Here is a 15,373-nt window from a genome sequence, read left to right as displayed (position 1 = left end):
AAATCTTTTTGGCTTTTATCGGTCTCGTTTAATTATGTAGTTTAACCTTTTGCACTGCAAATCGAATGATTCGATAGTCGACATACCTGAAACAGCGAATTCTAGTGGCGGGTGCGGAAACTAAGTGTGATTAGCGTTAAGAAATGTTGTTGAAAATACTATTTTTGTATGTTTATCATGCTCGATATTATTTTAAAGTATTCTACGTTAAAATGCGGTAGTAAACACGTCGAATTTTTTTTTATGTACTCAGTTACGAGTTCGTATTATAAGTTTTAATTTTGCAACATGAGAAAACAAGAATTTTCTCATTACCGAGGCTAGATGTTCACACATCACTGGTGAGTACTGAAATATTCTTTTAATTTTTTTTTTATTATTTTCCTTTCTTCATTATGAATCACATATTTGCGCGAACATTGCACACTATTATATCTGTCCCAAAACAATCAAATTAAAGAAAAATGCGAGCTATATCCATGCGAACTCGTAACTGAGTAAAAAAAAATTCGACGTGTTTACTACCGCATCAAGCTGCGTCAAGACATTTCCCAGCATCAAATACATTCTACTGTAACATTGGTTGGGAGCGAAGTATGGGAAGAGTCATCTAAACAAGAATGGTAATGAGGGAAGTAGCGTGGAGAGTCATCCAACCAGGGATGGTTGGGAAGAAAGTAGGGGAATAGAGTCATCTAACCAAGAATGTTTGAGGGAAGTAGGGTGTGAGTCATTAAATCAGGTATGGTTATGAGGGTAGTAGGGGGGAAGAGTTATCCAAACATGAATGGTTGGGAGGGAAGTATTGGGAGAGCCATCCAAACAGTGATGGTTGGGAAGGAAGTAGTGGGGAAAGTCATCCAATCAGGGAAGTTCAGGAGAGAAGTAGGGGGAGGAGGTCATCCAACCAGTGGTGAAGCAAGGTTCTGGAGTTTTAAAAACTAATAAGCAAGCAATAAGAAATTTACAGTAACTTGGCTACTAAGGTTACAGAGATAATTTTAGGAGGATTAATGTGATCCATCCTGGGGGACTATGATGTATTTTGATCCCTGTATAAGCCGGACATGCAGCATGAATTAGACTTTCAAGTATTTTAATGTAATGCTGGTTTGTACATGTGATACTGCAAGCATATTTTTCGTTTAAACTTCTCATTGTAATTCATGATTTTATAATATTAATATATGACTTGTTTTAACGAAACCATCAAACCTTTGAATAATAACATATTATTATAAAAATAATTAAAAACAAAATTGTATATGTTCAATTTTATTTTCTTAAACAAAAAAATACTTATATTTCTATAAATTTTGTAGTTCTAAAAGTTTACTATTCCCCTGAGAATCTAGTGTGAGAATATCTTAAGATTAGATTCTAAAGAAAGATAACTCATAAAACATGATAGCATTCTTATACTGGACTCCCTTATTCACAAAATCTTGGCTACGGGCCTGATACAATGTTTAAAATAGTCGCATCTGGGTCAACTGTAAGCTGATGAAGCCAAGCTAAGGAATTCGTGTCACACCCACATAAACTCGACGAGTGAGAACTGTGACTGAGTCACAAGTTTCGGAACTACACTGTAAAAATTCTTTTGTAAGTGGAACACAATAAATTGTGTAATATTTGATAAAGATATTTGTAAATTTGTATAATGGGCACTAAAACAACTGTAGCTGTCACGACAAAATAGTGTTTTCAGTAATACTGGGTTTGGGTTCTGGCCCAGGCATTTATGTTTATTTTTAGTATATAAATCTATGTTCGAGCACAATGTATTTCTTATGAGACCATGATTTTGGTCGCAGTGGCTTGCCAATCGTAAGGATTCGGCCATCTTAGACTCAAATAACTCAAAATGACTAAAAATTCCTAGATATTTCCCTATTTTGAGGGAAAATTTCCCGTTTTGGGGGCAAATTTCTAGCTTTAGGTCTCAAAAAATAAAAAATAAATAGAAATTATGAATATCTCAAAATACGTTTGTTTTGAAAAAAACTCTTAAATCCTAAAAGCAGCTCAAGAGCCATAAGAGAAAGCCGCCCTTCGCCACCGAGGCCATGACCTTGACCTTGACAGTAAACTTAAAATTCTTTAATTTTTGACAAAAAATTCAGAAAGAAAATTCCAAAATTCATCAAAAAATTCGCTTATTAAAAGAATTTTCCATTCAATCGATTTATGTCCTTGGTTATCCTTGATCGATGCGTAAATTGAAGTTTCAGAAAAAATAATTCAATAAAACATGTTTAAAATACCCAAGAGGTGTAAATTCCTCATCTACCAGCCTCCAATTGTTTCCATCAATTGTCTTTGGTTCGATTCCTGATGAATGCAAAGAAAACACAAGTTTACGTAAAAATAACTTATTTGATGAAAATGTTGAAAAAGTCCTAAAAGATACTTAATTTCCTTATCTACAAGCCGTCAGTAAGCTACTGATGCCATCTTCACCTCCATCTTGTAAATGCGTAATTATTTAGTTAAAAATTCGGAAAACAATAAAAAACAATAATCATTAAAATAATGATTGACTCGATAGATTCCCGTCCTTGGTCCAATTAACAGTGATAAGAGTAAATAAAACTTAGAATAAATATTAAATTCTGTTAATTATTACCTTTTGTGGAGTTTATTAACAATTCTCTCTACGACAAATAAAGACTCCAAACAAGATACCCGCCCGACGAAATAAATACGTTTTTGCTATGCCTACCATGGAAGTCTAATTTTTCGATACTTTGAATACCTTCCAACCAGGTCTTGTACAATGTTAGGGATATAGGCCAAGTGTCTTCGGACCACGAGGCCAGGCCATGTTCAATGTCAGGATATACATCAGATGTCAACTATAAGGCCAAACTACCTGACTACAAACATAACGATCCAAGAACGGGCTTTATGGGACGACTCTAGTAGCTGAGAGTTAGAAATTTAGGGGACCAATTATCTGGCCGAGAGGATGGAACTCGGTGGACCAATCCACTGTGTGAGAGGACAGGATTCAGGGGACTACTCCACTGGCAGAGAGGACGGGACTCGTGGTAACACTCACTGCCTGAGATAAAGAGTTTTATGAGAGAATTCTGCTGGCTTCGAGCACATGTCTCAAGGAACCAATGGGACTTGGGGGATGACTCAACTGGCTGCGGGGATGTACTTCAGGGTACTACTCGACTGGCTAGAAGGATGGTCCTCAGGGGTCACCTCCACTGACAAAGGATGGGCCTATGGTGACCACTCCATTGTCTGCATGAATGGCTAAGAGGATGGGACTCAGGGGACCACTCAACTAGATGAAGGAGATGGCCAAGCGACCGCTCCAATGGCTGAGAGCACGTAATTTAGTGGAACACTCCAATGATTGAAAGGTTGGGCCTCAGGGGAACACTTAATTTGCAGAGAGGAAAGCTTCAGGGTAAAACTCTAATGGCTAAAAGGACGACACTAGTGGATAACTCAACTGGCTGAGAGGAGTAGCCCCAAGGACCACTTCAATGCCTGAGATAACGGATCTCAGGGGACCACTCCACTGTCTTAGAGGATGGGCTACATGGGACCACTCAACTAACAGAGAACAGGTGACCTCACTCCTGGCTGAGAATGGGCCTCAAAGTTACTTGACTGGCTGAGCGGAGAGGCCTCAGGGGACCACTCCATTGGCTGTGAGGACGGACTCCTGGGGATTATTTATTTTGTTGAGGGACAGGCCTAATAGGATCACTCCACTGGCTAAGAGGAGCGGTCTCAAGTGATCACTCCACTGTCTGAGAGGTCAGGCCTAAGGGGCCTAAACCACTGGCTGTGAGGGTGGTCTTCAGGGGATCACCACACTGGCTTAAAAGACAAGTTTCAGGGGACCACTAGACTAGCTATAAGATAAGTTTTAAGGGACCACTTAACTGGCTGATAAGACAGGCCTCAGAAGACCACTTAACTGGCTGGAGGACGGGCATCAGTGGTCCACTCCATCTTTAAGAGAACGGGCCTCAGCAGTCCTCTCAAATCATGAGAAAATATGCCTCAGGGGAAAAATCCAATGTCTGAGAGGATGTTCCTCAGAGGACTACACCACTTTTGCAAGGTCGTGTTTCAAGAGAATACACCAGTGGAGTGCACTGATACACAGCGCAATAACGAGAGTCAGTGTACACCATCACTACATTACAGCTGGAGCACCAGAACGACAATAACTCTACATCATTACTACTCTATTACTAAAGTGCCATAATGAATAGGTCTACATCTTCACTACTCAATGCCGGAGAGCATTGAGCTACAGTCTACATCATAACTGCTCTATGGCCGGAGCGCACTGAAGTACAGTCTACATAATCACTGCTCTATTGCCGGGGCGCACTGAGGTACAGTATACATCCACACTGCTCTATGGCCGGAGCGCACTGAAGTACAGTCTACATAATCACTGCTCTATGACCGGAGCGCACTGAGCTACAGTCTACATCCACACTGCTCTATGGCCGGAGCGCACTGAACTACAGTCTACATCCACACTGCTCTATGGCCGGAGCGCACTGAGCTACAGTCTACATCCACACTGCTCTATGGCCGGAGCGCACTGAGCTACAGTCTACATCCACACTGCTCTATGGCCGGAGCGCACTGAGCTACAGTCTACATACACACTGCTCTATGACCGGAGTGCACTGAGGTACAGTCTACATCTTCACTGCTCTATGACCGGAGTGCACTGAGCTACAGTCTACATCTTCACTGCTCTATGGCCGGAGCGCACTGAAGTACAGTCTACATAATCACTGCTCTATGACCGGAGCGCACTGAGCTACAGTCTACATCCTCACTGCTCTATGGCCGGAGCGCACTGAGCTACAGTCTACATCCACACTGCTCTATGGCCGGAGCGCACTGAGGTACAGTCTACATCCTCACTGCTCTATGACCGGAGTGCACTGAGCTACAGTCTACATCTTCACTGCTCTATGGCCGGAGCGCACTGAAGTACAGTCTACATAATCACTGCTCTATGACCGGAGCGCACTGAGGTACAGTCTACATCCTCACTGCTCTATGACCGGAGCGCACTGAGCTACAGTCTACATCCACACTGCTCTATGGCCGGAGCGCACTGAGCTACAGTCTACATCCACACTGCTCTATGGCCGGAGCGCACTGAGCTACAGTCTACATCCACACTGCTCTATGGCCGGAGCGCACTGAGCTACAGTCTACATCCTCACTGCTCTATGACCGGAGCGCACTGAGCTACAGTCTACATCCACACTGCTCTATGACCGGAGCGCACTGAGCTACAGTCTACATCCTCACTGCTCTATGGCCGGAGCGCACTGAGCTACAGTCTACATCCTCACTGCTCTATGGCCGGAGCGCACTGAGCTACAGTCTACATCCTCACTGCTCTATGACCGGAGCGCACTGAGCTACAGTCTACATTCTCACTGCTCTATGGCCGGACCGCACTGAGCTACAGTCTACATCTTCACTGCTCTATGGCCGGAGCGCACTGAAGTACAGTCTACATAATCACTGCTCTATGGCCGGAGCGCACTGAGCTACAGTCTACATCTTCACTGCTCTATGACCGGAGCGCACTGAGCTACAGTCTACATCTTCACTGCTCTATGACCGGAGCGCACTGAGCTACAGTCTACATCCTCACTGCTCTATAGCCGGAGCGCACTGAGCTACAGTCTACATCCTCACTGCTCTATGACCGGAGCGCACTGAGCTACAGTCTACGTCCACACTGCTCTATGACCGGAGCGCACTGAGCTACAGTCTACATCCACACTGCTCTATGACCGGAGCGCACTGAGCTACAGTCTACATCATCACTGCTCTATGGCCGGAGTGCACTGAGCTACAGTCCACATCATCACTGCTCTATGGCCGGAGCGCACTGAGATAGTCTACTCTATGGCCGGAGTGCACTCACCCCAGGTTCAGCATCTCCTGCAGCGGCGGCAGCAGCGGGTCCCTGCTGCTGAACCACTCGGGAACTTTTGCCTTCATGACGTAGAAGTTGGTGAGCTTGTGCCTGGTGCGCTCCTCGTTGAACTTGCAGCCTCGCAGGAAGCGCAGCACGCTGCCGGCGTCTGTCGGGACATCGCGACATGGAGCAGGAACTGGTAGGAGATGGCATAACTGCGACTTGAAGTAACTTTTTAGAAATCAATTTAGAGAACCCGGGTTCGAAATATTAAAATATTTAAGGCGCAACTCATAGAACTTGAATAATCTTAAATTACACAAGGTTCTACAACCACTGCAAAATTTGTTGCTTCGTATTTGCAATAATCTAGTTTTTTATAAGCTCCATCTTCAAAGGCGTATTTTACCTATAAGCCATATGTATGTTTTTAAACTTATTTTTTTGATGAATTTGCAGTATAAGTTTGTGGATCAAATTCTGATTAATTATATATATATGACAGTGTGCTGCTTCCTGACTCATTACTCATCATGTGTGTTACTGCGCGCAACTTTATGAAATGACCTCGATTTCATAAAGCATGCAAGTATAAAAAAAATTAGTAAACATTTGGTGGCAAAGGTTTTGAGGAATCACAAACTGCAAAAAAGCTATCGTGATAAATTTACAGAAATTGACCTTGAGGGCGAAGTATTCTAAAATATTTTTTTAATAATATTTGGTGTTTTTGCAAACGATTTAAAATACATTCATAAAAGGAACTATTTAATAGTTTATAAACTGATTTTCTATTAAAAGAAGTCGTTATTCAATAGTTTCCCGGAACTTAAAAGTTAATTTCTGTGTCACTCCTAGCATGCATTGAAAGCATTGAATTGTGTGGTATACAGTTTTGAATCAACCGTTTGTGTGTAGACTTTGTCGAGAAACTCTTCATTTTTGACATAGACCTATTATTTGTAAATCAATAATAAATAATTTTTCCTATAAACCTAAAGTACGCAGGTTTCTGTTATTTGGGGGAAACATAATTTTCATTTATTTATGAGTGATATACTTAAAATAGTTTCAAGATAAAAAGCTACGTACGAACGGTCAAAAAATATATACCACATTATTTCATGTTCTCAATAAATGCTAGGACAGGCATAGAAATATGCCCTTATGTTCATAAAAACCATTAGATAAAGACATGTTAGGTATAGAAAAACCATTAATGAACAAATAAACATTGTTGTGTCATAAAATTATTTAAATTCAAGTGCAAAACCTCGAAATATTAGAAGCAAAATAAATATGATACTCCCCAATTAAATAGTCGTAAAAAAAACCAAAATTAAAATTTTTGAAAATACACACGATGGATGTAAGCGTTGTAATCTTAAAAGGATTAAATAAAAATTTTGAAAAACCACCGACTAAAAGGAAGTAAGTAACGAAAAATAAAAATAAATAGCATTTTAAAAAGGGTTGTTTTATCACGAAGTCTGTTATATAAACAACAAAATATAACTTTTTTTAGTGCTTCCAAACTTTATGTACCTATATATTTCTCGAAGAGATGGAAACATCAATAGTATCAAATATAAGTACTACACATATTCACCTTCCTATTAATATAATGGCAAACATAAACAAAGCATCTCTATCTCTCTATATATGTCCCTCTATAAATATCACTATATTTATATTTAAATCTTTCTATAACTCCCTACCTCTCTTAATTCTATATTCCTCACTATATATTATCTATCTATATCCATATTCATTCATAGCACTCTCTCTCCCTATGAATCTGTGTTTATATCTGTATCCCTATCTATATCTCTCAATATCTAAATATATCCCTTGCTCTCTCTTTCTATATATATATATATATATATATATATATATATATATCTGTATATTTTCCTATCTCTATCTCTCTATGTCTATAGCTACCTATCTATAAGTATATTTATCTTTACAAAACAGAAGACTAACACACAAACATTCATATATATATATATATATATATATATATATATATATATATATTATATACCTATATATAATCTATATTTTTACCTGTCATAGGTTTGACATATGTATATACAAAAAGAGTGCATTCGAATGCAACGTTGTGTCAAGATTTCAAAACAACCGGTGAAGAACTTTCGGAGATTCCAAGATTGAGAACAAACGCACAGTATAATGTTTACTGATATGGAATGAGTAGGTATTGAGTGTTGGGGAGGGGGGAGTGGAGGGGGACGCTCACCTGTGCGGGCGTGCAGGTGTGTCTGGCGGCGCAGCCAGGCCTGCGTCCTGAGCACCTCGCAGCAGCTGGCCTCGCTGCTATGGCCGAGCACCCGCTCCGCGCCTGCGCACCAGCCACTGCCAGCCACTGGGAAGCCTACGATTCACTCGTCCTTCTGGACATACCCGAATACTCACGTTGGCAAGCCTTCTTTCAACAGACGAGAGAGCCAAACCCCCGATCGTGCATCTTCGGTTTTTTATTGTTCATCCTACTAATATTATAAACGCGAAAGTTTGTAAGTATGGATGGATGGATGGATGTTGGTTACTCTTTCGCGTAAAAACTACTGAATGGATTTGAATGAAATTTGGCCTACAGCTAGCTTATAACCTGGATTAACACAAAGACCCCATATTAATATTAAATTCCATCCCTAAGGGAGTGAAAAAGTGATAATTTCATTTTATAACAGAAAAAATCATAGGTCATAGACATACAAATACATAGTGAGTGAGTATCCTTTCTCTATGTCTGACACACGATCATACACATAGTAAGGTCTGGCAAATTAATATTTTTCTCCTTGGTGAGACCAGTCCACTTAGTGGAGCTTGCAGCGGCTAGCAAAATAAAGGCGCTAATAACAGTTTTGTTCTTAACTTCGTCAATAGATAGAGTTGCCTTGAATTTTAAACGCACCATCGTTTGATACGTTTGTCATGTCTTTAATTTTCGTTTGTTTGTGCCGTATGCATTCCTATACCATTCATCCGATTGCGATGAAATTTTGGTGATTTGTTATGCGCATGCCCATGAAGGTTACTGAGACGGTATAACTACTTTTCAATAGTTGGAGCACGAATCCTGTCAAAAAATGTGTATTTCATTTTATATAGCGGAACTTCGTCTGTTTTTGTTGTATAAGTGCGCACGCATGACACAAGTTATTTAAATATAAAAAAGAGACAGTGATACACACACACACACATATATATATAATTTAGAAACTCTGTTTTCAGTGTAAGTAGAGAAATATCTATAGTATTCAAAAAATTGGTTGTCTGTCAAGTCGGTTTACGGACGATAGTTTAACGTGACAACGTCATAACAAAACATTGATGAAATTATTGATCCAGAAGAAAAGGAAATATCATTCGGCCTGAGACTGAGCCGTAATAGGTTTTTGCAACCAAACCAGTTAGGCATTAAAAATATTCTATTCTTTGAGGAAGAATTATTTTTTTTTTTTTTAAATTTTTCTATCTTTTGTATGATAAAATCTACCTTTGCATAATTTTATGAATAAAAATGAATCATTTTTATTGAATTATCACTAATTTGTATGGATACAAACACAAAGGAGTGAAAAGAAATGTACAATTGAATTAATAAATTTATTTTTATTTGCATTCATTAATTCAAATATATTTATTACTTTTGAAATGTTGCGTGCGCCGTATTAATTTTTAAAAGTAAAAAATAAATTCGCAGCTGCCACGATTTTATAACAAATACGCATCCCAAATACACCAAACTTATTTATAAAGTGTTACAATATTTTTTTTGAAACATTGTGCAAAAGATCCCGGGTGTAATTTGAATTATTATGTGTAACTGTAAAACACCATTGTTGGTTCAAAACGTATTTGAATATTCAACATTACTTTTAAATAACCGTACCGATTGTGCTGAAAATCGGTGGACGATCGTTAAATTACATAATATTAATAATTCAAACGACGAAAATATGATTGAAAAGTCAAATCGATGGTTGTTCCAATCGAGTGGAAGAGAGATGCCACGCATGCGTAGGTACAATGAGCATGAAGAGAGATGCCACGCATGCGTACAATGAGCAGACAGGACACATCCGTAGTGGGACATCCGTAGTGGGACACTTTTTCGTGCATGCAGCCGGCGTTCATCGATTTATTAGACGTTGTCACGTCAAAAAAATATTTTTGAAATTTTATTATTTTATCTTGGAAAAGTTGTGACATAATATATATATAGTGAGATAGAGACGGAGAGATAAGTTGAGATAGAGCGAGGTATAGAGAATGAAATGGGTTAGATAAAGAGATATACCTATGTATGTATAGAGCTATATAGAGACTTATATATAGACGATATAGAGATAGTGGGAAGTATATATGTAGATATAAAAAGATAAATAGAGATAGAGAGATACATAGATGTATATCGATGTAGATAGAGATAAATATATATAACTTAGATGGATAGGTGATTTGTATATGTGGAACTACTTCAAACATATTACAAAACAAAACTGAATGAGGCATTGGAATGCAGGCCGAGCATTAGCTAGATAATGGAATCTTTTCAATATTAGTAATCTCTTATTTTTCAGCTTTTTTGTATATTGCTTTATAAAGCCTAAATTTCATACAGACCAGGTAAATAACTATAAACTGGCAGAACAACGTCTGTCGGGATCTGAAAGTGATATAAATTAATTTTCACACTTGACATTCAAATTAAGAAGACAATTACTAACTACACCCTGTGTTCAGCCCGGGCAACGCCGGGTATTGCAGCTAGTTGTAAATAAATATACAACTCATGATAACTAATAGTAAATTAGGTTAGGTTAGCTACATTATAAATACTTTAAAACATTGTGGACGGTTGATTTGGTTAGGATAGCTACATTAAAGATACTGTAAACGATAAAGATCATGTAAACGGTTTCCCCCAAATAAATACACCTTTTGTGGTACGGAAAAAAAAAGCGAGCATGAACTTCGGGGAACTTCGAATTTGGCTCTCTCGTCTGTGAAAAGAAGGCTTGCCAACGTGAGTATTCGGGTATGTCCAGAAGGACGAGTTAATCGTAGGCTTCCCCCAGCCACTGCCAGCCACTGCCAGCCACTGCCAGCCACTGCCAGCCACTGCCAGCCACTGCCAGCCACTGCCAGCCACCGCCAGCCACCGCCAGCCACCGCCAGCCACCGCCAGCCACTGCCAGCCACTGCCAGCCACTGCCAGCCACCGCCAGCCACTGCCAGAGACACTGCCAGACACTGCCAGCCACTGCCAGCCACTGCCAGCCACTGCCAGCCACTGCCAGCCACTGCCAGCCACTGCCAGCCACCGCCAGCCACTGCCAGCCACTGCCAGAGACACTGCCAGCCACTGCCAGCCACTGCCAGCCACCGCCGAGCTCTGCGCTCCACGCCGCCCCCTAAATCCTTCCTTTACAACTCTAAACATCTAACAACGTCCCAGGTATAGGATTTTATTTATTTATTTATTTATTGTGGTTAATAGCACAGAGACTAACATAATCACATAAAAATAAAACATAGGTTTCATACATCCAATACTGACAACATTATAACATCATATACATACGAAATACCTTGGTATACATATATACACCATCCGACTTATAAGGTGGTATTCAAGTCAATGCTGTCTTTTGCATAACAAATAGTTTCGTGTTTCCTGAATATTTTTAAATGTGTACATTCTCGAATGTAAACTGGCAAATTGTTGTATTCCTGGAGACCTTTAGCATAGATTGACTATTGAGCTGAAGCAGTCCTCCTATATTGCAAATGGAACTTATTGCAATTACGTGTGGCATAAGAATGTACATTTGAATTTTTTTCTAACCTATTGCTTAAATATTTTGGCAAGGCTCCAATATTAATCTTATATATAAAAATCGTACAATTGTAATAAATAAATTCACGGACACTTAGCATACACAATTCCTCTAGCATAACATTAATTTTCTCGTACCTGTCTTTCAACAGTATAGCTCGCATTGCCCTGTTCTGTAATACTTGCAATCTGGCTTAGTAGCTTTGATCTGCAAAGTGCATGACAGAAGCACAGTAGTTTAGATGAGGTAGTATGATGGAATTATACACTGTTAATTTACTTTGCCTCGTTAATATGCCCACCTTACGAGCTACCTTTTTAATTACTGATTCTACATGTGGCCTCATTGTCAAAAAGTTGTCTATGAGAACACCAAGATATTTATATTTTGACACACGCTCAATTGTTCCTTCTTCACCTATCACTATTTCTTGATTAGGACCATTCTCTGCACCTATAATCATACATTTGGTTTTCGATATGTTCAATTTGAGTTTGTTTTCACAAAGCCAGTTTTTGATGCATATCATATCTTCATTTGTTTTTTCAATAGCTTCACATGTAACCTTTGCTGAGCAATAAATTAATGTATCGTCAGCAAATAGATGAATCTCACAGTTTTTTTATTACATTCTTAATGTCATGTATATAAAGAAGAAACAACAATGGCCCTAATACACTGCCTTGGGGAACTCCATAATCGATTTTAAGTTTTTCTGAAACTGACTCACCATTTTTAACAACTTGGTACCTATAGTTTAAATAACTTTTCAACCACTGTATAACTGTTCCACCCCAGCCATATATCTCCAACTTCTTAATTAGTATACAACGGTCAACCGTATCGAAGGCTCTTTTCAAGTCCAGGAATACTGCAACTGTCTTCATTTTATTATCTTGCTTCAATTTCCAGTCGTTAATGACATGTTGGACTGTTCTGTTGAGTGATTTTCCCGAAAGCCAGACTGATTGCTTATTAATATATGATTATCTTTACAGAACTTCAGGAGTTGAGTGTACACAACTTTTTCCAACACATTTTCTAGCATCGGTAACATGTTAATGGGTCTAAAATCTTCTCCCTTGATTGCATTTTGTTTTTTTGGCACAGGAATGATTGTGGCTATCTTCATTTCCTTAGGTACATAGCCCTGCTCAAGAGACATATTCACCAACTGCATATCATATCTTCAAACCAGTAAGACTGACACTTCTTTTAAGTCTGTTAGTGTAACAACTATCACTTAACCAGTCTATATTGAAATCACCAATCACCTGAGTTCTTTTTCCTGCGTCCACCAAGTATTATAGCATACTATCAAAATAATCCATGAAGGTAGCTACATGACCACTGGGAGATTTACACAATAGAAATAGTTTAAATTTGTCACCTCCACTGTTAATCTCACACTCTAGAATCCAGTACTCTTTATGTACACAATGATGCACTACTTATTGACATAGAACTAAGCCGATTTTAACGTACACAGCTACTCCCCCAGTATGTCTTGAGGTAGAATCATTTCTTACACATTCGTATCCTCCTATGAGTATTTCTACATCTTCAATTTCTTCTGTAAGATGCGTTTCCGTCAGGCATATCACAGGTGGGTTTACTTTCATTATTAAAAGTTCAAGTTCTTCTTTATGCCTTAGTAGACCACATATGTTGAGATAAACAATTTGTAGACCTTCATTGGGTATGTCTTCAAAGGTTTTAGTTTGTGCTCTAATTCAATCTCAACATTTAGCTGACAACTGTTTTCATCAGAACCTGATTCGGGTTGCTATAATGTATACTGTACATGTTTTCTGTATAGCTCAACTTTGTATTGGTACACGGTGCAGATGGGATAATCTGCGGCATGATTCACATTAAGTCCTTTCTGTAATTTTTCATTTACTTTGCTACAGTTGATACATCTTTTTTCACCACTTTTGCATTCATCACTCTTGTGGCCACCATTGCTACCACATGTCTTGCACGCTTGTATGTTTTTACACACCTCAGCTTTGTGATTGTATCCCCAACATTTATAGCACCTTCTTACTGCAACATCTTCTGTTACCCAGCATTTGTCCCAACCAATGTTCAGTCTCCTCTCCTCCGCATTCAGAGTCATGATTTTTTCAAATGTCGTACTGTCTACTTCCAACACAGCCATGTACCTATTTTTGTATTTATTTACTAATATAACATTGATTTCTCCTGTCAAGAGCTGATTTTGCTTAGCGAGGCACTGTGCTATCTCATTCTTCGTCAGTTCTTCAGATATCCCATATACCTTCAATCTTGGTTTTCTCTTTTCTAAAACTTTTACACTATAACATTCACCCATCTTATTTGTTATTTCCTTCTCTAGTTTCCCTATTCCATCATTTTTCTTACATGTGAGTATTATGCCTCCTTGCTTTGTGTTTTTCATACTTTCGATCCCGACTTCCAGCTGGGTTGGTCTTATATTTGTTTTGCACTCTTCTCGAGTTTTGATACACTCTTGTTTTTGTTACGGCTTAATAATCAGAACTTCTTCATCAGCTATTGGTTTATTTTTTTATTTTTAGCACATCTGCAAAACTACTTTTCCTAAATATTTTTTCGGTGACACTATCAATGTTGTCTAGCTGATTACCGATCATCATTCGGTTTGCTAATTCTAGGGCTTGAACTTTTTCTTCTAAATATTAATTTTTAATCCTTTGTAATTCCAGTTCATTTTCCATTGACACAACCAATTTTTTGAGCAGCTCGTTTTCCCCTTTTAGGTTCTGTACATCTTTATCACTTTCACTGGTATTGTCATTCTGATGTCTCGGATTAATAACAAACATGAAATTTTCAGGGTCACAGCCTTATTCGACAAGAGCATTTTTCAACCTATCCATTAACACTTCTTTTTTACCAGTTTTATTTTTCCCTCTTTTTGCTAGTTCAAACTGTATTTCATTCACTTTAAGTTCGTTTAAATTTTTTTCAACCATCTCTTCTTCATTCTCCATTGTGTGCTCTTTGCTTACTCGCCAAAAGAACGCAACTTGTCGTACACTACATAGTGTACACTTTACATAGCGAAAAGAACACTTTCAAAGGTATGACAGACACCGAGCCAAAAATACATTTTTAAGATGATAACTAAAAGCACACTAACTAAAAGATTCACATCAATTCATCGTTTACACAAAAGCCTTCCTACTAGCCTCGAACAATTTAACCGTTTTCATACCTTCAAAAACTGTAATTATAGCAACAGTAAACAACACCGCACCGAACTGCACTGCACTGCACTGCACTGCACTGCACTGTATTAGCCAATCAAATAGCAACAGCTGTAACCGTTGTAGTGTGTTGGTTCAAGGTCACAACTGAACAGTAACTCAGAACAGTTTTAGACAAGAGCATGCGCGAGAAAGAATGACTCTTCCCCCCCCCCCCCCCCCCAATTAGCAGATGTTGAACCAGCAAACTGTATTTAGCAACAGGTTTGAACCCCTCCCCATCGGAATCTCTTCGTACGAGAGTGGTTGAACGTACAAGTCCCTGACCGTTGGATTATGGTCGA

The 15,373-nt window shown here is 38.9% G+C and overlaps 1 protein-coding gene across 5 annotated transcripts in view; it reads right to left on the bottom strand.

Annotated features, from left to right (window-relative positions):
- The window catches only part of LOC134536567 (retinol-binding protein pinta-like), a 45,166-nt gene that overhangs the window by 15,202 nt on the left and 14,591 nt on the right, over nucleotides 1-15,373 (bottom strand). For 4 of the 5 annotated variants that reach the window (XM_063376318.1, XM_063376317.1, XM_063376316.1 and 1 more), the window contains exons 3-4: nucleotides 8,202-8,303; nucleotides 5,945-6,104 (exon numbers count right to left, since the gene is read on the bottom strand). In XM_063376318.1, the coding sequence (XP_063232388.1) occupies nucleotides 5,945-6,104; nucleotides 8,202-8,303 (262 nt within the window). The remainder of the gene's footprint in view (nucleotides 1-5,944; nucleotides 6,105-8,201; nucleotides 8,304-15,373) is intronic. The other variant, XM_063376320.1, reaches the window with a different exon arrangement.

This window comes from Bacillus rossius, chromosome 11, assembly GCF_032445375.1.
Source record: "Bacillus rossius redtenbacheri isolate Brsri chromosome 11, Brsri_v3, whole genome shotgun sequence".
In the NCBI taxonomy this organism is placed as follows: Eukaryota; Metazoa; Arthropoda; class Insecta; order Phasmatodea; family Bacillidae; genus Bacillus; species Bacillus rossius.
This window is presented reverse-complemented; position numbering and strand designations above follow the sequence as displayed.